This window comes from Macaca fascicularis, chromosome 8 (genome assembly GCF_037993035.2).
Source record: "Macaca fascicularis isolate 582-1 chromosome 8, T2T-MFA8v1.1".
Taxonomy (NCBI): domain Eukaryota; kingdom Metazoa; phylum Chordata; class Mammalia; order Primates; family Cercopithecidae; genus Macaca; species Macaca fascicularis.
Window position 1 is genome coordinate 63737049 of NC_088382.1, and position 27425 is coordinate 63764473.

At 36.5% G+C, this 27425-nt stretch overlaps 1 protein-coding gene across 4 annotated transcripts in view; it reads right to left on the reverse strand.

The window, feature by feature from the left end:
• The window catches only part of ATP6V1H (ATPase H+ transporting V1 subunit H), a 120640-nt gene that overhangs the window by 39265 nt on the left and 53950 nt on the right, over positions 1-27425 (reverse strand). For all 4 annotated transcript variants that reach the window (XM_073998814.1, XM_045398253.2, XM_065519219.1 and 1 more), the window contains 3 exons: positions 25299-25491; positions 8838-9016; positions 6459-6584 (listed from right to left, as the gene is read on the reverse strand). In XM_073998814.1, the coding sequence (XP_073854915.1) occupies positions 6459-6584; positions 8838-9016; positions 25299-25491 (498 nt within the window). The remainder of the gene's footprint in view (positions 1-6458; positions 6585-8837; positions 9017-25298; positions 25492-27425) is intronic.

The following is a 27425-nucleotide window of genomic DNA, read 5'->3' on the forward strand; positions in this document are numbered from 1 at the left end:
ATTTTTAGATACCAGGCTCAAACTGTGCTGCCTCATATGACAACCACTAGCCACATGTGGTTTGTTTTAAAGTTAAATTGGTTAAAATTTAGTTTCTCAGTTACCAAGAACATTTCCAGTGCTCTTTAGTGACAAACTATTGTACTGAGCAGAACAGATATAAACTACTTCTATCATCACAAAAAGTTCCATTGAAGTTGAGGTAGAAGGTGAAAAACTGTAATGCAATATCTATAGAAACACTATAAAAAAATCACACACAAACGAATAAATGTAATGAAAAACGGACAAGAGAGTAACATTATCCGACGGAAATCCTACATAAATGAAGGGATATACTACCATGTTCATGGATTGGAGGACCCTCCTTCCAAATTAAAATAATATCAACTCCCCCTGGAATAAACTATGGCTTCAATCCCAATCAAAATACCGGTCAAACCATTTGTTTGACAAGCTGATTCTAAAATGCGTACAGAAATGCGGAAGTCCAGAAAGCACCAAGACACCTTGGAAGAACAGGTAAGCTCATACTATCAGACACCAAGACAGAAAATAATGAATGGCAATTAACATAACATAGTATTGGAGTAAGAACAGACAAATAGATGATGGAATGGAACAAACAATTCATAAAGACATTTGCATAGGAGAGGTTCTAGCCAGAGCAATTGGGCAAAAAACAGAAATAAAAGGCACCCAGATTGAAAAAGTGAGAAGTAAAACTCTCTATTCACAGATGACATAATCTTGTACAGTTGATCATTGAACAGCACAAGTCTGAACTGGTCCACTTACACATGGATTTTCTTACACCTTTGCCACCCTTGAAACAGCAACACCAACATCTTCTCTTTCTCAGTCTCCTCAACACGACGATGAGGAGGATGAAGATCTTTACAATGATCCACTTCCACTTAATGGACGGTAAATATATCTTCTCTTTCTTATGATTTTCTTAATAATATTTTTTATCTAATTTATTGTAAGAATACAGTATATAACACAGGTAACATTCAAAATATGTATTAATCAACTGTTTATTATCAGTGAGGCTTCTAGTCAACAGGAAGTTATTAGTAGTTAAGTTTTGGAGAAGCTAAAAGTTATACGTGGCTTTTTGACTGTGGGGAAGGAGGGTCGGCATCCCTAATTCCTGCATATTCGAGGGCCAACAGCAGACAGAAAATACAAAGGAATCCAATAAAGAAAAGGGTATTATAAGGTCAATCTACAAAACTCAATTGTTTTTCTATAAACTTGCAATAAATAATTTAAAAAAAAGAAAACAACTTCATTTACAATAGCATCAAAAGGACAAAATATTTAGAAATAAATTTAACAAAAGACATGCCAAATTTATATTCTGAAATCTACAAAACACTGTTGAAAGAAATTAAATATGATCTAAACAAATCAGAAAACATCCCAGGTTCATGGATCTGAATACCAAATACTTCCCAAACTGACATACAGCTTCAACGGAATCCCTATTTGAGTCCAAACTGGGTTCTTTGTAGATTTTAACGAGGTGATTCTAAAATTCATATGAAATGTTAAGGGACCCAGAATAGCCAAAATCATCTTGGAAACAAAAGAGCAGACTTCTTCCAGTTTCTGGTATAGCATGTAAAGAGCTTGGAAATCATCACTCCGATCTTCACAGCAGGAAAAAAAACAAATGCTGAACAAAACAAGTCGTCTTAGATCCATCAGGATCCATCAGAGAACTGAGGTCCCAGGACAAAGCACCTCCCTGGAAGCTAGAGAGATGGGTGACAGAGAATCAAAGCTTATTGGGAGCAGAAACTGCTGTTGGATCTATCAACTGGTAGAAACACTTAAAGGCAAACTGACTAATTGCTAAAGATTGAACAAAAACTAGCTAGAGAAATAAAAACCCCAAGGAGTCTAGTCTTATGGAAGTTAGGTGGCCTTCACAGTGCTCACCTAAGGAGAAGTGGATAATCGAATAGGCCTATATCTATTAAAGAAATGAGTAATTAATAACCTTACAAAACAGAAAGCAACAGGCCTACATGTTCTCACTGGTAAATTATGTCAAACATTTAAGAAAGAAACAATACCAATTCTCTACAGTCTCTTCCAGAAAACAGAAGCAGAGGGAACAACTCTTAAATCATTCTATGAGACCAACATGACCATAATCCCAAAATCAGAAAAAGACATCACAAGAAAGGAAATTTACAGAGCACTATCTCTCATGAACACAGATGCAAAAATCCTCAACAAAAATATTGGCAAATCAAATCTAATAACATGCAAAATGAATTATTAAACTATGACCACACAGGATTGAGTCCGGCTATGCAAGGCTAGTGTAATATTTTGTAGTGTAATATTTGAGAATCAATTAATGTAGCCCATCACACCAACAGGCTAAAGAAGAAAAACCATATCAATAGAGTTAGGAAAATTATTTGACAAATTCAATATCCATTCATGATAAAAACTCTCAGCAAATTAGGAATAGAGGGAAACATTCTCAACTTTACCAAATAAAGATAGTGTGCAAAAAAAAAATCTATAGTTAACATCATACTGAATAATGAGAAACTAGATGCTTTCCTCCCTAAGATCAGGAGCAAGGCAAGGATGTACCCTCTCATCACTGTATTCACCATCATATTGGAAGTATTATTAAGCGTAATAAAACAAAAAAGGAAATAAAAGAAATAATTACAGCAAAGTCACAGGATACGAGGTAAATCTATGATTCACTTGTTTCCCCATACACTATCCCTGAACAATTGGAATTTCAAATTAAAAACACAGCACTAGGCCAAGCATAGTGGCTCATGCCTATAATCCTAGCATTTTGAAAGGCAGAGACGGGAGGATTGCTTTGAGGCCAGGAATTCGAGACCAATCTGGGCAACAGAGTGACATCCCATCTCCACAAAACTTTAAAAAATTACAAAAAAAAAAAATAGCCAGACACGGTGGTATGTGCCTGTAGTCCTAGCTGCTCAGGAGGTTGAGATGGGAGGATCTCTTGAACCCAGGAGTTTGACGTTACAGTTAGCTATGATCACACCACTTCACTCCAGTCTGGATGACAGAGCTAGATCCTGCCTCTTAAAAAAGGGGAAAAGGCCAGGCACGGTGGCTCACGCCTGTAATCCCAGGACTTTGGGAGGCCGAGATGGGTAGATCATGAGGTCAGGAGTTAGAGACTGGCCTGGCCAACATGGTGAAACCCCATCTCTACTAAAAATACAACAATGAGCTGGGCATGGTGGTGCACTCCTGTAATCCCAGCTACTCAGGAGGCTGAGGCTGGAGAATCTTGAACCCAGGAGGCAGAGGCTGCAGTGAGCCGAGATTGCGCCATTGCAATCTGGGCAATAGAGTGAGACTCTGTCTCAAAAAAAAAAAAAAGAGGCAGGGGGGTGGACAACAACAACAACAACACACACCCACCCACACACACACACACACACAAGACCATTAGCATCAAAAAAAAAGAGAGAAAGAGAAATACTTAGGTATAAATGTAACAAAATATGTGCAAGATCTATATGAGGAAAACAAAAGCCAAATGAAAGGAATCAAAGAAAATTGAAACAAATAAACAGATATTCCACATTCACAAGTAGAAAGACTCTACACTGTCAAGATACCAATTGTTCCCAACTCCATCTATAGATTCAATACAATCCCAATCAAAATCCTTGCAAGTTATTTTGTAGATACTGACAAACTAAAGTTTGTTTCCATATATTCTAAAGTTATGGAAAAGCAAAAGACCCAGAATGGCCAGCACAATATTAAAGAACAACAAAGTCACAGGACTGACATTACCAACTCCAAGATTTACTATAAAAACAGGACTCAAAACAATATGGTATTGGTAAAAGAACAGACAAATAGATCGCTGAAACAGAAGAGAGGGCCCAGAAATAGACCCACACAAATACAGTCAACTGATCTTGTGACAGTGGAGCAAGGGCAATTCATTGGAGCAAAGATAGTCTTGTCAAAACCCACAGAGCTACATACAAAGTTGAAAAGTTCAGAATGAGGAAACTATACAATACAAAGAGTGAATTCTAATGCAAACTATGTATGAACTTTAGTTAATAACATATCAATATTAGTTCATCAATTGTAACAAATGTACCACACTAATGCTAACAAGTGGACGTTAGAAACAGGAAACGGTGTTGGTGGAGGTAGAGGTAGCATATGAAAGCACTCTACTTTTTGCTCGATTTTTCTGTGAATCTAAAATTGTTCTAAAAATTAAAGTCTATTTTAAAAGTTGTAGTAAGGTATATATTAGTAATTCTCACACTGTGTGTGACAGCAAACTCTAGTAACAATTTAAAATATCTACCAATTAGAGACTCATTAAAGATACACTCTTTTTCTCATAAAAAGAAAAAAGGTAGAAAGTCATACTTCCTGTTTTCCAAACTGACAATAAAGCAACAGCAATCAAAACAGTGTGGTACTGCTATCACAGTAATCTTATTGACCAGCAGAGAGTCCAGAAATAAACCCAAGTCTATAGTCAACTGATTTTCAACAAGGATGCCAAGATAATTCAATAAGTAAAGAATAGTCTTTTCAACAAATAGTACTTAGGACAACTGGATAGCCACATGCAAAAGAAAGAAGTTGGACCCTTACTTCATGCCATATACAAAAATTAACTCAAAATGGATCAAAAACCCAAATGTAAGAGCCAAGTCTATAAAAATATTGTGAAAACATGGGAGTAAATCTTCATAATCTCAGTTTTAGCAACACACCAAAAGCATGAATAACTAAGGAAAAAATTAATTAGACTTGATAGAAATTTTAGAATTTTTGTGCTTCACAAGGACACTGTCAAGAAAGTGATAAGATAACCCACAACATGAGATAAAATATTTACAAATCACATATCTGAATCTGGGACCTGTATCCAGAATATATAAAGAACCCTTACAACTAAGTAATAAAAAGACAACCCAACTGAAAAATGAGCCAAGCATCTAAACAGACATTTCTCCAAAGTAGATATACAAATGGCCCACAAGCACATGAAAAAGATGCTTGACATTATCAGCCATCAGGAATACAAATAGATACCACAATGAGATATCACTGCACACTCACTCAAGGTGGCTAGAATCAAAAAGTCAGGTCATAACAAATGTTGGCAAAGATGTGGAGAAATCAGAACCCTCATTCACTGTTAGTGGGAATAGCAAATTGTGTAGCCACTTTGGAAAACAGTCTGGCAGTTCCTCAAATGGTTAATCACAGAGTTAACATATGACTCAGCAATTTCACACCCAAGTATCTAACAGCAAGACAAATGAAAACATACCCACACAACTTGTATCACAACTATTACTGGCAATATTTATAATAACCAAAAGGTGGAAACAACCCAAAAGTTCATGAACTGATGAGTGCATAAATAAAATGTGGTCTTATCCACATAATAGAAAATCATTCAACCATAAAAAGGAATGAAGTAGTGATAAATTCCACAACACGGATGAACCCTGAACACATTACAGTACGTGAAAGAAGCCAGTCATGAAAAACATACATGATTCCATTTACATGAAATTTCTGTAACAGGCAAATCCAGGTATCAGTGGTTACTTAGGGCTAGGTAGATGGGTGGATAGAGAGGTGATGGCCAAAGGATATGACGTTTCTTTTTGAAGCAATGGGTACAAATATCTGAATATACTATAAACCACTGAATTTTATTGTTTAAACATATGAATTGTATGCTATATAAACTATATCTCACTAAAAAAAGAAACAAACCTACACATATCAGTCATCTTATTATGACAAAAGTAAACCTGGAGAGCACTGGGGGAAATGTTTTCAACAAATGGAGCTGGTTCAATTAAATATCTATGGAAAGAAAAAAATAAATCCTGTTGCCTACTTTATGCCTTACCCAAAAATCAATTCCAGATGGACTGGGTATCTAACTATAAGAAGTTAAACAATAAAGTTTCCAGGAGATATCATATAAAGACATTTTCGTGACCTTGAGTAGGCAAAAACTTCTTAACCAGGACACAGAAAAGCACTAGCCAAACAGGGAAAGACTGATGAATTGAGCTACATCAAAATTTAGAGCACCTCTTCATCAAGACACAATTAAAAAGTAAAATGGCATGTGACAGAGTGGGGACAAAATGGCTGTGATGAAAATATACATATGAGACAACAACCTCATGTTCAGAATACATATAGAACTCCTGTAGAAGGAAAGAAAATAGACTTGAACAGGCACTTCTCCAAGAAAAGATGTCCAGATGGTCAAATGGATATGAAAAGGTATTTAACCACATTAGTCAGCAAGAAAATACAAATTAAAACCACAGAATATCTAAAATTTAGAGTGACAAAAACAAGTGTTGGTGAGGATTTGGGATAACAGATATTAAGAGTGTAAAGTGGAATAATAAACTTACTTCAAGAGTTCATAGTTCTTCTCATTTAACCTCACGGCATTCTCTCTCCAAAATTTCTCAGATTTGTGCACAGGACTCCATTCCAGCCTTCCAGATTTAAGTTCTGAACTGTATTCATCAAATGAACTATAAAAATGTTTAAAGAATTCAAGGTTTATAAGAATCTGACACTCCAAAATTAAGCAAAATAAAATGTCTTCACTTATTATTTAATTACAAAGACTGACCATCCTTTGTACATTAACAAACTACCACTAAACGAACTTTAAACAATTTAAATAATCTTTAATAAATCATGTGAAATGTTATTCAGTGTAGTAAGGTCCAACTCTCCTGTCAAATTTGAATGCTGGGTATGAGACATAAAAATCAACATTTGCTTTCAAAATCCTTACTCCAATATATACATGAATGTGTATAAGAAAAAAATTGATAGATCTATCAGAATTTCTACCATGACACTTGAAATACTATATTTCCCAGACCAATAGGCAAAATAATATGTTACGTAAAAGCATAGTACTTTAACATAATAAACTCCATTATACTATAAATATCATAAACTATAATAATACATCATAAAAACAAAATCACACGTATTGGCACAATATTTTACAATGTGATGACAAAGAGTATAGACAGAAATAACTGAATTAATCCATTACGGACTAAAGACAAAAGCCTCTGTACATATAACAAACTGCAATTCACCTTAATTTAAAAACCATTCACTGGAGAGTAACTTGATTACTCCAAGCTTTACAGTATGAAAATTTTTAATGTGGTTAGCCAGTAGACAAACACACTGTCAGAACATACTTGGACTTTCTCTCAAGTAAAAATTTAAAAAAGATGCAACCATTCAAACACTAATAGTAATTCAGTATAACCAAGATGTACTAGATAAATTCATCAGAGGGTACCATTTGAATAAAGCAGTAAAACACTTTAATGTAGGGCCAGTTAGTACAAGAAGTAAACTAGTATTTTTAATATTCGTATCCTAATCCTATAATAGCAAAAACAGAGACCAGCCTCTTTTAGCTGCGTCCATCACCCTATTAGCTTTATGTAAATAGTATTTTTCAAATTACCAAATTCAAGGTGAAAAATCAGTAATAATTAGCTAAAATGGATTAAATCATTTAGAAAGCTATCACTAATCTTATTTTTTACAAAAACAGGCCTTAAATGATTATTACAGAGAACCAGTCATCGGTTTTTAATAAACATAGTAACAGAATGTATAGCTGTGAAGCCTATTCCTGGCCTGCCTATTATAATCAATGTATCCATATTTGAAATATTTGAAATTCTAGAAAAATAAAAATCATTTTTCTTCCTCCACAAGATCCATTACAAACCACTGATACAGATAACACCTCCCACCTCTGGGAAATCTTTGGGCCTTGGGATTATGGCTGCACTGAATCATCTGGTAAATACATTTCTGGAGCACATACTATGCTGAAGGCGTTTGCAGAGCAGACGGAACCTCACAACAAATCCTGCAAGGTTAACATTTTTATTACTGTTTTACTAAAAGAAAAACAGACTTGAAAAACTCAAGAAGCTTGTGCAAGGTCACACATGGAAAAAGTAGCCAAACAATTCCAAGAATCAGCCTGGCTCCAAACCCTAGTCCACCCAAGACAAGTACCTATTTCCAGAGAGTAACCCTTTAAAAAACGTGCCAATGGTAATTTAAAAACAAAGAATACGAGTGTTAATGGAAAAGATCATCAAGATATTATGTACGAAACAGAAAAAGAACAAGATCCAAAAGAATATGCAGAGCCCCATTTGTGGGTTGTAGGGGGCAGGCAGAGAAGGGCTAGAAGGCTTTTTAGAAGCCAACACAAGAGACACGAGGGAGAGTGAGGCGAGGCAGTGAAGATGGTGGGAGTGGCATGCAGTTCCTTCCATACTGGCTAATTCTTTCCCTGTATATACATTATTTACATTACTTTTAATATTAAAAAATGAGACAAAAGTCCTTCAAAAAGCAGGAAAACAAATACTTTCTCCATATACAGGCAAACCTCCTCCACTAATTAACAAACTACTGTTGTTGCTTAAAAAGACTCTAAGAGAAGACTCTCGAGGAGCTCCAGGGTGGAGTCACATCCTGAGGGAGTAAAGCTGGTCAGAGTTTAGACAGCAAAAAACAGTGGGAATCTCCCCAAATTAGAAGAGGTAACACAGTTCTGTCCAACTGTTGCCATGTCAGAATGATGTCTTCCCAGGAGACATTAATGTATTTTAGTGAACTCTCTTGATTTGTATAGGTGACAACAAATTCAGGTTTTCTTAAAATGCTATGCAAGTCGAACAAAGTCCAACAGATCCAGCACATGAGAATTAAAAAGAATAACACACCTAAGGTCCTGGACACTCTCTCCAAGTTTTTCCAAAAGAAATTTGATATCTTCGCTGATATCTTCATCATCGTACTTCTGCTGCTCCAAGTTCTCCAACTGTTTCAGAACTTTGCACTGAATCATAGCCAGGGCATATTCTTGGCGAGTTTCTCTTTCAGTTGATTTTTCTAAAAAGTTCTGGGTTAGACAAAGTGATAGTGAGAAAACTACATAATTTGTCATGTGATGTTCACAGACCTCTGCACATTCTTTTATAGTCTCTCTCCTCCTCCTATTCTCAAGTTTAACTATCACCTTGAAGTGGATGACTCTATCTCAAATCCTTACTTCGCTCCTGAGTGTCTGTCCCATATCAGAAGCCTACTTCTGATCACTTTTGTATTTCCTGGATTACTAAACATCTTTAATTATTGACCCAGATGAGCCCTACAACACTGAACACGTTTACAATGAAATCCACCAGAATCCTTTCTCATTGCCTTGCTCTGGCTGTGAGCTCTCGTTTGTTGCCCACCTAGAGCACACAGGATACTAAGAAAGAGTGTTTCTTCAAGTTCGCAGTCAAGCCAAGTTCTCCAGTTCCCAGTCTGTCACCATTTTCCCACGTCTATAATAAAATTGTAAGTGCACAAGGGACAACAATTTTTTAAACTCCCTTGTTTGAACAATTATCAGAAAAGTTTTGCAACATTCAGGCAAATTCCTGAGTTCTCTTCTAGGATTTTCTATTTCTAAGAGTACTTAAGTAAACAACAAAAGAATCCACAAATTTGTAAAAATAAGCTGTCATGGAATTAAGCAATGTTTCTAAGTAAGGACCAGGCTAAACTCTTGGAACAAGAAGCAACAACACAGACCTCTGTTTTCAAAAAAGTTACTTTCACCAAGCTGGTTTAAAAAGCCTGTCAAATTAAAAAAAAAAAAAAAAAACCACACACAGTAACAATTAACTCCAATTGTAACAAAATTTGAATATTTTTCTTTTTACAAGTAAGTTCTATCCCTAATAATGAGGCTGAACAAATGCACAAAGTGATTTAGCTTAGCATGTGGAAGTCAGTGAAACCAATGCCCACCAACCTTCCCTTTATGTTTCTACCAGATTTTAAGTACCCTGAGAGTAGTTTGCCTTATTTTTCTTTCTAGCACAAGTGCTCAGCTCAGAGTTGATATTTAATAATAAAATATTTGTGAACCTAATATTCCTCCTCAGTGCTTACATCGATAGATATGAGAAATTACTTGCAATCCTCCTTATTATGAATAGATGAGTAGAGTAACAGCAACAGTATAACTAAATTAATTTGCTTTTAAAATTACTTCAAAACTAAAACATGAACGTCCACTCAGGTATGATGGATTTAAGAACCTACTGAACCAACCTCTCTCTGGCAGAAAACAACTATAAAACCTAAACAGACTGAAAAGGCAACTACTTAAAAAAAACAGTAAATAGAAGCAGACAGACTCTGGTATGAAGTTCATACTCACATACAGTAGGGAAGTCAAGGAACAATACAAGTACGTTCCTGTCACTGCAATTTTTATCCTGAAGCTAAGGCACAGTGGCAGAGAAGCCACAGAAAAGCCAAAAATAGTCTTTCTGGCCTGGGGAACCAGAAAAGTGAAGCTGGAAAAACATGAACGCTGAGGGGTAAGGCTGGGGGGAGCCCCAGAAAACAAAGAGCAATAAAGGAGACCCAAATCCTGTCTGAATACAGCTCCAGAATGAACCAGATACTAGAACTAACAAAGACTTCAAAGCAATTATTATAAAAATCCTCAATGAAATAAAATGCTTTCAATACATGAAAAATTTCAAACAAAAAAGGTATAAATTATTTAAAAAGAAACAGAAATCCTAGAAGTAAAACTACAATTTCTGAAATCAAAAAATCAGCTGATGGACTTAAGAACCAAGTGGAGATAAAACAGAAAAAGAGTAAGTGAACTTGAAAATAAGTTAAAATTATCCAAGGAGAAGAATGAAGAGATAAAAGATTTTTTTAAACAAATAAATAGAGACTCAGTAATCTGTTACATATTATCAAATGACCCAACACATGAGCAACTGGGATACCAAAAGGAGAGGTGGAAGAGAATGGGGCTGATATTTTATTTGAAGAAATAATAGCTGAAAGTTTCCCAAATTCAATGTCAGAGAAATTTTCAGACACAAGATGTCCAGTGAACACCAAGCCCAAGGAAAGGCATAGCATTGTCAAGCCAACAAAAAGTTTAAAGAATATTTTTGTTGCCTATAGAATTCTGAGTTTATAATTCACAAACAGACAAAACTAAAATGTAAGAACCAAAGTGATCCTGGTAAACTTCAAGACTATTGAAGTTAACAAAGCTTCCATCTACTTAAAGTAGAAAGTATTCATTTCAGAGAGAGAGGACAGTTCAGTTTGAACTGTTATCTTCAGTCAGAAAAACAAAACTACGATTCTGTGATATTTTCATCAGGTTACTTCTGAATTTCTATCATGTTACTGTTTTATCCTTTCATGTAAAACATTGTGAACAAAGTGTATATTTACTGGTTCAATTTTAAATATATTCCAGAGACTCCATTTCCAGGAATGGTAAAGTGGCTTCTATCAGATCAACCCTTCCATAGAAACCAACTACAAAATCTGGATGAAATATAAAAGATTACCTGAAGGAACAAAAGGTAGCAGAAACTAGAATGGAGTCTAGATATGAAAAAAAGAAAGGAATGACACTAGGAAAATTTCTAGTTTTATATATGGCTCTCTTCCTGAAGATAAGCTCCACTCAGAAAAATGCAGGTAAAACTCAAGACGGAAACCACAGCCTCAATTGCCTAAGGAGACAGAGGACAGTTCAGAGTGACGATAGCAGCTAGAAAGTGAGAGGAGAAATCAGAGAGAAACATAAAGGAGACCCAAATTCTGCATATGAACTCTGCCCAAATCTCTAGCTGACCAGGGACCTATGCAATGCAAGGACAAACTCCCAGCAGCCCAGCTACATCTAAAAGAACTGAAAAAATATTTAAGCTGCTTCTCACCACAGGAAGAGAGAGCTTGGAGTTGGAGCCCAGCCAAGTTAACTGCCTGCTAAAGAACCTCAATGTCCTATGGAGAAACATAACAGAAACCAGTTCTAGGATGTATGATTTACAACATTCAGAATATACTCCCAAATTAATAAGCATATGAAGAAACAGGAAAATGTGACCAACACTCAAGAGAAAAGTCAGAGAAAGACCAACCCTGAGATGAATTAGATATTGGAGTTTGCAGAAAAAGATTTAAAGTAAACATTACGACTATGACCAAAGAAAAAAACGGTACCAATAAAAAAGCAAAAAAAGAAAGTTCAGTGGAGACACAGACACTAAATTCCCAAATGGAAATCCTAGAAATAAAAATATAGATGATTTGAAATTTTAAAATTTACAAAAGAGCCTAAAAGTAAACTGGAGATGACAAAGGAGTCAGTGAACATGAAGACACAACAATAGAAATTATTCAATTTCAGAGACAGATAGAAAAAAATACTGTTTATTCCCTCCCACAAACAAAGTGAACAAAGGCTCGGTGACTTGCAGTGCAATATCAAAAGGTCTAACGTAAGTGGAATTAGAATGCCAGAAGGCAAGGATAATTAAAAAGGTGCAAATGTATACCTGAAAATATAATGGCCAAAATTTTCCATCTTTAGCAAAAGATACAACTCTACAAATCTGTAAGTTCAGTAAATACTAGGAAAGGTAGATACAAATAAAACTAAATCCAGACACATCACAGTCAATCTTCAGAAAACCAAATATAGTAAAATTTTCATAGCAACCAGAAAAAGATAACACATTATATACAGGGAACAAAAATACAAAGGAAAGGTGACTTCTCGTCAGAAATTATGGAGATAATTCTGCTGAGAGAGAGTATTAAAAAAAGAGAGAGAAAAATAAAGGAGAAAGGTCAGAAGAAAGTGGAATGATATCTTGAAAGTACTGAAAGGAAAAAAAAAAAATTATATCCAGCAAAAATATCCTTCCAGAATAAAGGTAAAATAAAATCATTTTTTATAATAAAACTGAGATAATCAGTCACCAGCAGACATACGCTGGAAGATATCCAAAAGCAGGGATTGGCTAACATTTTCTGTGAAAGGCTGAAGAGTAAATATTTTAGGCTTTGCAGTCTGTCACAACTGCACAATTCTACTATTACGGTGCAAAAGCAGTCATTAAAAAACATAAATGAGCAAAGCAGTGTTCCAATAAAGCTTTATTTATAAAAACAGGTGGACCACATTTGGCCCATAGGCTTCCAAAGTTTGCTGATCCCTGGGCTAAAGAAAATTCTGCAGCTAAAGGAAAGTGATACCACAAGCGGAAAGCTGAGTGTCCAGAAAAGAAAAAAGAACTGCAGATATCATATTAATATATAGCTGGATAAATATAAAACACTATTTCTCCCTTTTTACTTCCATAATATACATGAGATTGCTTAAAGCACAGGTTAAAACCCTGTATTGTAGGGCTTATAACATGTAAATACAGTAATATGACAACTGTAGCATGAAAGACTCCAAGTGCTCACATTTTCCATAAGCTAGTACAATAGAAAGGATGTGGACTTTGACTCCAAAATCACCTCTAAGAAATAAAATAGTGCAAAAAGAAACAGTTAAAGACCCCAAAGAAATGTTATGATAATTTTTTTAAATTTATTAATATATAACAGATGGACCTATTTGGGGAGTACATGTGACATTTTGATACAATCATATATAATTTATAATTATCAAATCAAGGTAATTGGGATGCCCACCACTTTAAACATTTATCTTTTCTTTATGTTGGGAACATCTAAATTATTATCTTCTAGCTATTCTGAAATATACAGTAGATTACTGTTTACTATCAACCTGCTGAATTGTACATTAGGTCTTATTTCTTCTATATAACTGTATTTTTGTACCCATTAACCAATCTCACTTCATCCCCTCCTATCCCGGTACCCTTCTCAGCCTCTGACAACTGAAGATTATTCAGCCATAGAAAAGAATGAAATTCTCTCATCTGCAGCAACATGGACAGAACTGGAGATCATTACGGTAAGTAAAATGAAATTTTTAAAGGATGCACTTAACCCAAGAGAAAGCAAAAATGGAAGACAGAAGAACAAAAAAACAGATAAGCAAAGAGAAAACAAAGAGCAAAATGGTAGGCCTAAATCCAATCATATCAACAGTTATTGTAAATGCCAGTGAACTAAATACTCCAGTTAAGAGGCAGAAATTATTTGAATAGATAAAAATGTAAGACCCAAGAATGTGTTGCCTAAAAGAGACAAACTAAATATGACACAGGCAAGTTGAAACTAAGAAGGAAAAAGATATAGCATGCAACCATAAGCTTAAGAATGCTGCAGTGTGATATTAACTTCAAATAAAGTAAACAAAGAGCACTACCAGTGATAAAGAAGGATATTTCACAATGATACAAAGGCCAATTCACCAGGAAAATGTAACATTCGTAAGTGTTTTAATTACAGAGCTTCAAAATTCATGAAGCAAAAATTGACAAAACTGAAGAAAGAAATAGACAAATCCACAATAATAGCTAGAGATTTTAACAGCTCTCTCAGCAATTGATAGAACCACTAAACAAAAAAATCAGTACACAGATCTAAATAACACTGTCAACCACCCTGACCTAAATGACACAGAACACAACTCCACTTGCAAAATATGCATTCTTTTAAGTGCACTTGGTACATCCACTATGACAGACTATAAGACAAGCCATAAAATGAGTCTCAAATTTCAAAGGATTGAATTCTTACAGAATATGTTCTTAACCATAATGGAATTAAGCTAAAGACCAGTAACTTTCTACTTGGAAATTTAACAATGCACTCCTATGTAATCCAAAGTCAGAGAAGAAATCATGATGTATGACACTAATATTATTACATGCTTGTCTCCTTTATTAAAATGTGAGATCCTAGTAAATAGGACATACTAGATATCACAGATTATGTTTAATTCTTTTCTTAATCCCCAGTTCCTTGTATGACTACTTCTACAAACTATTCTCTTTCAGAACACCTGTTATTTCTTTCTAAACAAATTATTTTCTGAGACCTTCAACTATGGGGAGGCGTAAATCTGTTAACCTCTTACTCTTATAAAACTCTTCCTCTCTTCCTTTCCTTTTGTGAGATTTCACTTATTTTTCTACTAAACTTTCTACGGTCTTTTCCAGTTACTTTTCCTATTACCCTCTCTTCTAACTTTAGAAACATATCACAGCTCTTTTGTTTATGTGTTTTGTTAATTTCATTACATGTATTTGTTGACCAGAGAATTAAACTCCATCTTTAAGATATTATCGGCTGAACGCGATGGCTCATGCCTGTAATCCCAGCACTTTGGGAGGCCAAGGCAAGTGGATTACCTGAGGTCAGGGGTTCTAGATCAGCCTGGTCAACACAGTGAAACCCCATCTCTACTAAAAATACAAAAATTAGCCGGGCGTGGTGCTGCATGGAAGGCTGAGGCAGGAGAATCGCTTGAACACAGGAGGTACAGGTTGCAGCAAGCTGAGATCACACCACTGCATTCCAGCCTCGGCAACAGAGTCAGACTCTGTCTCAAAAAAAAAAAAAAAAAAAAAAAAAAAAAAAAAAAAAACAAGATATTATCATAACTAATGGCTTCAACTATAACTTCAACACATTCAATAACTAATGTAGAACAGCCCTATGGTATTCTTCTAAAACGAACTTCTCTTTCAATTGTCCAAAATAACAGCATTTCAAAGATTAGTCATTTTTGATTCTCCCTTTTTCTTCAACTGCGTGAAATCAATCATTAAGCCTTCTCTATTCTTCTTTAAATACATATTCTCATTTCATTGCTTCATCTTACTATAAAAAATGAAAAGAAGGAATAAATGGGTTATAAAAAGTAGTTAAGAAACTGAATCTGTCAGAAACAATCTACTTAATCTGGCAGCAACACTTTCTTTGAAATACGTTATTCTTTCTCTAAAAGTAAATGATATCTTCACCTCAACAAAAGCAAAAGTGACCAATCCAGTATAAACATCATTTTTGCCTTTGGCAAATTAACGGTGCAGAGGGATGTTGACATCTCTAAGAACAAGGTGGAATCAGGTGACAATTCAGATCTTTCTGTCAGCAAAACTGAATTGCTGGCCTTGTAAAATATATGTGAAAGCAGTGCTTTAAAAACCATCGGTGGTGAAGACCGGTTTTGCTTGTTTTTTGATTTTTCAATCAGTCATGAACAAATACTTTTATAAAACACAGTAAGAATGAATTTTAAGACATGTAAAATACAAGTTCAATTTTCCTATAAAATTCAATAAACCATTATTCTGTCAAATTCCCACAAGTTTCTAAATGCTGACTTTCACTTTCTGTACTTATCCATTGCAGGTTACTAAAAAACAGTTCACTGCACTGCGCTGATAATGTGGACCACACTTTAAAAAAATGCTGTATTAAAGGACTCACCTCAAAATTTAAAAAGTCTCAGTCTTACGAGACCTCATCCAAACCTAGTATCTACTAAGCAAGATAGAGATTAGGCAAAGAGGTTGAGGCAGAATTCCTGAAACAGGGGATAAGGGACAGACTCCAGAATAAAATTTCTTCCCGGCAATACTTCCATGCCATAGCCGTGGCCAGAACAGCCCCACACACTCAGCCTAGAGCTAGCCTCTTTGAAAGAGTTATTACTATGAACTGCCTGCATGGAAAAATGCATGTACATGTGTGTGCATGTTTATGACTAGTGAGTATACATGTGTAGATGTGAATTAAACATCATGATTAATCTATCTAATTTGGCTGTAATTCTTAAGCCTTTCTGATGAAAAGCATATCACTGTAAAAATATGATTCACTTTATCTGACATATAATGTAGGCTTTTGACTAAGCAGAGCCCAAAAGAGAAATCAAATGTACAACATACAGATGTAAAACTCCAGGCAACAAAGATGATCTTCAATGTCTTTATCAGTCACAGCCCCAAAACATCCTAATTTATTTTAGGACCTAAAGACTGACAAATCAATTTAACCAACAGCAGTAATATATGCAGAGACCTGGAGTTCAGCATGTACTATGAATAAGTGAGATGGACATTTTCAAAATTAAAATTCATCCAGCCAAATGGAAAAATAATAATAATCATTTGCAGCTGCTAGATTTGTTCAGCTCACAGTAGCTCAGCAAGCTTTCTAAAGCCTCCCACAAAAAAATATTTCCCTAAGTTTTAGGATGTGTCTGTACTATCTTCAAATAACCTCATCAGTAAAATCTTTTTTAAAGGTTATAGGAACTTGAAAATTACTTTAAAAATCATCATTTTTAAAATCAGTTTGATGGTATAAATCAAATGGCTTCACTATATCTTTATGAATGGCTCAATTTTAGTTCCACTGTGCATATCAAAATTGTGGATGTCTAAAGATGTTCTTCTTTCTGCTCTTAGCATATTCACATAATGATTGCATTACCCCAAATTTAGCGTACGAGGGCCGGGCGCGGTGGCTCAAGCCTGTAATCTCAGCACTTTGGGAGGCTGAGACAGGTGGATCACGAGGTCAGGAGATCGAGACCATCCTGGCTAATATGGTGAAATCCTGTCTCTACTAAAAAATACAAAAAACTAGCCGGGCGAGGTAGCAGGCGCCTGTAGTCCCAGCTACTCGGGAGGCTGAGGCAGGAGAATGGCGTAAACCCAGGAGGCGGAGCTTGCAGTGAGCTGAGATCCGGCCACTGTACTCCAGGCTGGGCGACAGAGTGAGACTCCATCTCAAAAAAAAAAAAAAAAAAAAAAATTTAGCATATGAGAATCTAAAAAAAACTAGTGTTTCTGCCATTGGATTGGGTCTATTTTAAATATTCTGAAACCCCAAATTAGACAATAGAAGCCCATAAATTATTAAATTCTATGCATTATAGGTAAAAATTTGAAATTATAAATATAGTTTAAATAAGATTTTTAAATCTTTCTAAATATTAGTAACATATTCATGCTGTCTCTTTTAAAGCAAACAAAACAGCACTAGATCTTTACCTGGGCTTAATATTAACTTAGCAAGAATCCAACTTACAGAGATAAAGAGGAAAATGTTATTATTCCATGATTTTATGGAGAAAAAAGGCAGGGAAATAAATACATATTGTATATTTACTATTGCAGACACTTTAACTGTTATTTCATGGATTCCTTACCGAATGTTTAAATGAGTTTAAATGAGTTAAGTACCATCTACCACCTTTCACCATAAAGAAACTAGCTCTGGGAGTTCAAGCCACTCTCCCAACACTAAACAATCAAGTGCTGGAATTCACACCTAGGTCTATGCACTCCAGAGAGACTCCTGTCTATCCTTCTACTGCACCATTACGAAAGAGCTACTCTACTCTATTTCTCAAATTTCCATAAAAGTGCATAATTAATTCAGAAAGCTCCCAAATGAGGTCAAAAGAAAAAAACTTAGGAATCTCAGTCTGGCTCTACACTTATGGTGACTTTTTGAGCTTTGTATATCGTAAACACAGTGACTTCATCAAGTTACTCTATCAAAACAAAGGTTTAAACAAAATGCAAAGGTTCCGAGAAAAGGTATTCTATCTTATGCATCTTTCCACACACTCAGTAACCAACAAATTGCCTTACACATATTGGTCTTCAATAAACATTTGATGCACTGATAGATGAATAAATACAAGAGGAAAAATGGAAGAGAAAAGGAGAAGGAAGAACTTAAAGGCAGGATTCAATTAATATCAACTAACATCTCTCTTCTGTGATATTACAGTATTAGATATGTGCTTCCAATAACCTTTTATTTTAACTAATGATTCAAAATGAAAAATAATGGAGGGGAGGAGGAACTAAGTGGGGACAAAAAAGTAGGGTATGTGGGAAGCTTAGATAGAATATCATATAATGATTAAAGCAGCTTTTGCTGGGCTTTAGATTAAATCTCAGCTCACTATTAAAAAGTAGTACCTGGACCAGGTGCAGTGGCTCATGCCTGTAATCCCGGCACTTTGGGAGGCCGAGACGGGCAGATCACTTGAGGTCAGGAGTTTGAGACCAGCCTGGCCAACATGACGAAACCCCGTCTCTATCAAAAATACAAAAATTAGGTGGGTGTGGTGGCACATGCCTGTAGTCCCAGCTACTCCGGAGGGCTGAGGCAGGAGAATTGCTTGAACCCGGGAGGCAAGAGGTGGCAGTGAGCCAAGATCATGTCACTGCACTCTAGCCTGGGCAATACAGCAAGACTCTGTCTCAAAAAGAAAAAAAATTATTAGTACCTGGTTTTTCATAGAAACTTGCAGTACTTAAAGTATTTTCTAAATAATAAGTCATGTAGTCTCTTGAAACTGAGAGAAAAAGATATAAGGGAAAGAACATTCTTTGAAAAAACAGGACAGCTAAAATAAGACCACAACTTCTATTACAGCTCTTCCCCACACCTCTATTTCACCTTAAATGGACAAGTTATTAATGAATTATCAAAAGCCTATAACAAGAAATAATTATAAATTTTTACAATCTTTAACAATTTGAAAAATAGATATTTTAACTTCAAAAAATATATAACATACAGAAAAGAACACGTAGAGGTAAATGCCACATTAACTACTTAGGAAACAGCTGACCTTTCCATTGCCCATCAGTGAAAGTCACACAAAAGATAATAAAAACAATAATAATTCATCTTTCTAAGATAATCTAATTGCAAAGACATTGAGTCAAAGGTTACCATCTTTCCTAACAGTTTAGCAATTATAAAATCTATCTCCTTTTCTGAAAAAAGCTTTCAGTACCAAGTTTATTAACAGCTTCCAATTTAGACAAAAGTCCATGCACTAACAGAAAATAGGGACCCTCTCTCTCTAGTCTTGCTTTCTGTGATACGCTCATCAGATTAAGTAAACATGTTTTTACTTCTCTCTTAATTTTTAAAATGTGAACATTCAGTAACTGGGCCAGTCTTTACTTCCAGGTAACTTTTTCATTGGATCGCAATTTCCTTGTAAATAACACACTTTCATTCCAAAAGGCTTTCCACTATTCTTTCTGTCTAGGTAACATCCAAAGACAAACCCCACAGAGACAACTATGTGAACCCAGTGTTCACATAACCTGAAGTAAGTTCACCATGACTGCTGTAGCCCTGGTGCCAACAACCAACCCACGACCAGCCCTTTATAGTCACAAATATTTACTGAGGGTCTATTAGGTGCCAAAGGTTCATTTAGCACATATTTTTCAAAGGGTATTATCACGTGAGCATCAACAAAGTAACAGATGTAGGAAAGATGATATTACTCTCACAGGACACATGAAAAAAACTAAAGCACGGAGAGGCTAAGCAACTTGGCCAAAAGCCTGGAGGCCAGCCCAAGAGCCCAGAGAACCTGACTGCCACTGCACATGCCAGGACACTCACTACAGGCCTGAGTGCATACAGACTTTGTAGTGAGGAACGTCAAGCATGATCCACCCAAATCATGAAGAGATGAGATTTCAAAGACTCCTTCAGCTATTCAGTGCCTACTGCAATTCACCCAGAGTTGAAGCCTAGTAGTATGTAGTAAAGGAACAGAGATAAACTGCAGTTTTTAAAACATCAAGGGGGCTCCATATGTGGGAGTGATATTGCGGGTAATTTACAATTTTACTTAATATTTTTCTATCGTATCTTTTTAACTATAAACCATATTATTTTTATAACAGTAAAAGATCAAACTAGCTCTATTTTTGCAAATGGTAGATGCTTAATTTACACTAGAACATTTTGACAAAATAAAGGCTCCTGTGACAACTGTAGAATTAAAAAAAGGAAAGACAAGGGAGAAACTCAAAACTAAGACAAATGGAACAGAAGGAGCATTAAGCCCTCAGAGAACAAATTTATTGAATTGAAAAGATGCAATATCTATTGTGCCACAGTGAACAAATTTAAAAGAGGAATCAGATATTATTCCATGTTCCCTCAGAGCAGGAGAGTACAGAATAAAGTGCTAAAAGTAGATCTGACGAAGGGTCTTATTTGAAGGTGCCATGCTTGGTGAGTGATGCCCAAGAGTGTGAACGCAAGTTAGTGTCAGGTGATAACCAGGATGACTGAAATATTCATGTTGGCCCCACTAGTTCTATGCCCAGAGTGGTAGGGGCAAAAGATCCATTCACAGAACAAGTCTGTGCCTTCAGAAAGTAAACAGCCACAAATCCCAGGATTGCATCTTCAAGAGCCAGATTCATATGCTGTATTTACTCTCTCAGAATTCACCTGGGTCAGGGAAAGGAGTAACAAATCCTACAAGAACAAATTACTGATGATTCTAGAAGATTCTTTCTTCACTTGTTAACATTCAACCTCTCCCCACCATTGCACTTCCAAGATAACTATTCCTGGTTCAAAAGGCCCCTTGAGCTCTCTCTTCTCCTCACACCCCCTTTCAAAAGGCCCCTCGGGCCCTGTCTCCTCCTCATACCCCTCTCCTCTGGCTGTCCGTCTCTCTTCTACTGCCTTTCCTCCCTTGGTCACTCATCACTGCATTGCACTGGCAGTGCTTATTCATGTCGACTGTCTTCACCAAACCATAAGACCTTCGATGTCCAGCTCTATCTTGGTCATCTGTGTCCCCTAATAATTAGCATAGCCCCTGGCACATACATGGAATCCACAACTGTTTTGTGATTTAGGAGAGATTGGCAAAAGACTCCATTTCTGGAATTTTTTACTTTAAATAAATAAGAATATGGATAATGAAGCACTTGAGTAGAAGAAAAAAATACATTCAGTTTACCTACTAAAATACTTCAAAGTAAAGCCTCATTAATACAACCTTAATGACTTAAGAACTGATTATTATTTTAGCTGGACTGAAATTTACTGTGACAACTCATGTGGACAGTGTGTGCAGGAAATACGAAGAGCAGAGGCACCATGGGGAGGGAGAGAAGCAAGGAGGCTCCGCATTTGCCTGTTTCTCAAGAGTGAACTTCAAGGACCACAGAATGATTTTTATAGGAAAAAGAGTGTTACTTTCATAAATAAACATAATCGAAAAAAAATCTAATGCCTAGCCCAACACCTAGTCAATAGCTGGTCAGTGATTATCACACCCAGCAGGCCACACCTGGATCTCACTGTACAGTCTCCCAGAATCCACACTGAGCACCATTCCTCCATGCCATCACTCACTCACTCAGCCCTTGCAGGCAGCCAGGAAATACACGGGGCTCAACACATCCAGCTGGTATTTTAAGCAAAGAAATCTTCCCCTGATGTTAGCTTTGGTTTTCCTTTCCACGTTTCCCCCTTTATAATGCCAGTCTTAAGGTTCCTGAGAAAACGCAACAAGACAAGAAAAAAAGGAGATGGCAGGGTGGTTAAGAAGACAGCTTTGGAGCTGGGAAGATCTCAGTGAAATTCCAATCCTTTCACTTACTGAGGAATTATCTCTGAGTCTTGGTTTCCTTATCAATAAAATAAAAATAGTAATAGAACTTATTGGGTAATCATGAAGTTTAAATAAGGCAATGCATAAAAATTACTTAATAAATTTTAACAATTATTATTCTCTGCATCAAAGACAGATTAGCATGATGGTTAAAAGCATGCATCATATTGCCTGAGTTTAAATTCCTGCTCTGCCACTTCCTAGCTATTCTGGCAAATTACTTAACCTCTCGTGTCCTAGTGACCACTAAATGGAGTTCCTGGGACAAGCATATATGGAATACATTTAAAGTAATTAGGACAGTGCCTGACACAGAATAAGCGTTCAGTAGACATTAGCTGTTATTAACTACAGACATCTAGAAAAGAGTTCCTGCACATCAAATTTTAAAATTTGGAAGGTGAAAAATGCTATGAATAAGCAATTTATAGAAAGAATATAAATGGCCAATAATATTAAAAGATGCTCAGCCTCATTCATTATTAACGGAATGCAAATTTAAAACAATGATTTAGTTTTCCAACCAAGATTTTGTAAAAATTAAAAGGGTAATATTAAATCATAGTGAGAAGAAAAATATGCACTCCCAATATATAGTTGATGGAAATGTAAATCTGCACATTTTTGAAAACTGTATGATATTATCTATCAAAAGTGTAGGCCAGGTGCTGTGGCTAACACCTATAATCCCACAATTTTTGGAAGGCTGAGGGAGGAGAGCTGCTTGAGCCCAGCAGTTCATCATCATCTTGGGCAACGAAGCAAGATCCCTTCTCTACAAAAGATTTTATTTTTTAAATTAGCCAAGCTCAGTGGCATGCATCTACAGTCCCAGCTACTTGGGAGGCTGAGGCAGGAGTATCCCTCAAGCTCAGGAGTCCGAGGTTGCAGTGAGCTATGATCACACCACTCTAGTCCAGCCTGGGTGACAGAGTAAAAATCTTGTCTCAAAAAAAAAAGGTGGGGTGCAGTGGCTCATGCCTGTAATCTTGGCACTTTGGGAGGCCGAGGCAGGTGGATCACCTGAGGTCAGGAGTTCGAGACCAGCCTGGGAAACATAGTAAAACTCTGTCTCTACTAAAAACATAAAAATTAGTTGAACATGGTGGTGCATGCCTGTGATCCCAGCTACTCAGGAGCCTGAGGCACAAGAAATGCTTGAATCCAGGAGGTGGAGGTTGCGGTGAGCCGAGATTGCACCACTGCACTCCAGCTTGGGCAACACAGTGAGACTGTCTTAAAAAAATAAAAATGAAAAAGTATAAAAACACATTCTTTTGACCCAACAGTTCCATCTCCAGAACTAAATCCAAAAGAAATATTCATCAAAGTGGGCAAACATATGTAAAAGAAACTAGAAACACCACCACATGGCCATCAATAGAGCACTGGTTAAATACACAGCTTTACACCAACACAGTGGAAAATAGCCATTAAAAAAATACTGAATATCCACATATACAGAAATGAAAACTTTTCACTATATATTAAGAATAAAGTTATAGACAAGTATAACATGTCATTTTTATTTCTAAATATAAAACAAAATTACACATCTATTTATTTATCTCTGTGCTTAGAAACATCTGAAAGATGCTAGTAATTATATTTGGCAAATGTGATATTTACATTATTTAAATTTTTGCAATACATGTGTACCACTTTTTATTTTCATTTTATTTTATTTTTTTTGAGACGGAGTCTCACTCTGTCACCCAGGCTGGAGTGCAGTGGCACGATCTCAGCTCACTGCAACCTCTGATTCCCTGGTTCAAGCAATTCTCCTGCCTCAGCCTCCTGAGCAGCTGGGATTACAGGCACGCGCCACCATGCCCAGCTAATTTTTGTGTTTTTAGTAGAGACGGGGTTTCACCATGTTGGCCAGGATGCTCTCGATCTCCTGACCTCATGATCCGCCTGCCTCGGCCTCCCAAAGTGCTGGAATTACAGGCATGAACCACCACACCCAGCCCCACTTTTTATTTTTTACTTGTTTTTTAAAGAAAGTATAAGAACAAAAATGGTTAAAAGCACAGATTCTACAGCCCACATTCTGGATTTGCAAGTCTGCTACCTATCAGCAATGTGACCTCTATGCCTCAGTATTCCCAATGTATAGCAATGACACCTATACGTTAACAGTAACAACGGTAACTGTTAAGTTACAGAGCTCTGGTGAGCATTAAATGAGTTAAATGGAAAGATCTTAGAACAAAGTATGGCAGAGGATAGGCACTATATGGGACATGTCCACTATTACTAACCTTGAATAGCATTCTTAGATTACTTCAACCAAGCCATCCCACAGAAGCCCATCTAAAGTAACCAACAAAATTATCAGTAGACAATGGGCACAGCAAATACACTGGCTCTCGGTAGCCAATTAGCAATATGAAGTATTAAAACCGCCTGGCAACCTAGGATTTCGATTCTAGCTAGGCTTTCTCTTGTCCTCAACTTCCTCATCTGTTCAAAGGAAGAAGATGACTTAGATAACTGACAAATCTAATATCCTAAAAAGTTTACTGTTTAAATAATGATAGATTTTTATAGTTGCCTCAAAAATGTACTCCAGTCAGTAGGTGCAGAACCTGAAACACAATTCCATACTAAAATACATGCTCCATAAGAGAGAAACTCCTTCAAGAACAGTCTCTTGGAATACACTGCAGCAGAAAAGGACTTCCTCCACCTGAACATAATCTAACTGCATTTCCCTACAAGCATACTATATAACTCACATATTTCATTCACTTAGATGGTTTCCTCTCACCTATCCCACTGCCCACACCATAAATACAAATTAGTGATATTTTACTCTATATTCACCAAGACTCTATGGTTTCATAACCACTAGAAGAACAAGTAACTGTTTCCCACCTGGTAAAAACTCAAATATACTGCAGTCAAAAATGCCTCACATACACACAAACCAACATAAAATACTTACACGAAATGCTGCAAGAATGATTCTCGTTACTTTCTCTTTGACAGACTCCTGAAGGATATCAGACAGAACTGGAATGATATTATAGCGCCGCAGGTGTTCACACATTTGAGGACTGAATGCCAGGAGCCATATTGAAAAAATCATTTGATACTGGAGCTGAAAGCCACACTTGTTACTCAATACTCCCATTATGCTGGAAAAAAAAAAACACACACACACACACACATTTACAAAACATTTAATATGATAGCAGAAGAAAGAAGAAATAAGCAATTATTCTCTTTTTGCACTAACGGAACAGGTCTCTCTGAATTACGTCCTGTTTCCTTCCTACCAGCAATAACAAGCAGCTAGATTGTTACTCACAGAGAACCATTTCCAGTACAGCTCCACTTAACCCTCTCTCCAAAAGTCACAGGACCTCAGGAAGCAGGAGCTCTTGCTGTGCGGCAAGAAGGGAACAAAGACAGGCAATATGGCAACAGGAATGGAAAGAGCAATCGGACAGACAATAGAGCCAAAAGTTACATGGAGATTTTGAGTCCGGGCAACCAATAAGACCACTGATAGCTTTAAAATATAGAGGAAACAGAGAAAAGAAGGGATGAGTTTGGTGAAAACCTGTGATAGGTTCAAATTTGACATAGCCAATTACTGAATTTGGGGGTCAGGAAAAACCTCAGTTTGATCAAGAGATCAAAAACTCAGTTTGATCAAACTTCTAGTTTGATCTCTTACTTTACTGATAAGGAAACTAGGAAAATGACATGGAAATGAAGGAGGTTACACCAAGACAGATAATATATACAATAGAAGAAAAGCTAAGGAAACTGCCCTGGGGAATACCTACATTCAAACAATGGAGTTCAGAAATCATCAAATAAAAAAAAAAATCATCAAATAAGATCATTAAAAGTAACCTTCATATTGGAGCAGAGCCTACTATTTAAAAAAAGACCAGAGGGGTAAAGAGCTCGAAGACCACAGAATGTACAACACAAAGAGTGAGTCCTAATGTAAGCTATGGAACTTTTTAATAAAAATCTATTAACATTGGATCATCATTTGGAACAAATATACCATACTAATGCAAGATGTTAATGATAAGGGAGTTTGCGGGGGCGGGGGGAGGGGAGGATGTAATGGGAACTCTCTGCACTTCGGTTTTTCTGTAAAACTAAAGCTGCTCTAATAATATAAATGTTTAAAATGCTACGCCTGATTTTACAATCTAATCCTACTGTAACTTACTGAAAGGCTTTTATCTGTGTTATTTCTCCATTTGTATGATTGTACATAGTTCAGTTCACTAATTGTTTTTAATGTTCTCATGCATGGGTTTTGACTTGTCTTCTCTATTTTTGGTTGTCATGCAAAACTTGCTTTTTAATTAATATTGACATTGGTATATAAGCTGCTGTAAAATCATGTCATTTTATACTGTAAAAACCGTAGTCCCTGGTTTCCTTTGCTCTCTGTTCCAGTTATTAAGCCAAGCCTTCTGCACTTGGCTTTGTGTTGCTGAGACCCTGAAAACCACATTTCTGTTCCACCAGTTGGCTCCCTGTTAGGCTATGCCAAGAATAGGAGCTAGAGGCTGACTTCAAGGAAGGAAGAATGGACTTCCTCCTGTTGGCTTCCTGATCCTGAGAGCATTACCCCAGTAACACTCCTTCAACCCGGCAGCAGCAGTTCTTTCCCATGGCAGCAGCCAAAAACAGTTTGCAGTTTTTCAGCTCTAGCAGAACAAGCCTCATCACATTTCCTGAGACATCAGCACTAGCCAGCTGGCTCCCCTCCCCAGAGTCCTGGGTTCTAAATCCACGAGGCTTTTCCTCGGAGTTCAGAGACACCAACATCAGCTGGGCAAAACCTCCTACTCAAATGTCTAAATTTCAGCTGTACCATCGGCCCCTCCTCCAAGCATGCAAATTTTAATGATTCCAATCTCTTACCACTGCACGCCTACTTTACATCCCCCACCCCGCCTTATGGGTGGTATCTGCACTTGCTACGTTTCTGACACTCAAGAGTCATTTTTGTTTGTTTGTTTCATTTTAAACAAAATTAGTGGCTGGGCATGGTGGCTCAAGCCGCTAATCCGAGCATTTTGGGAGGCCAGGGTGG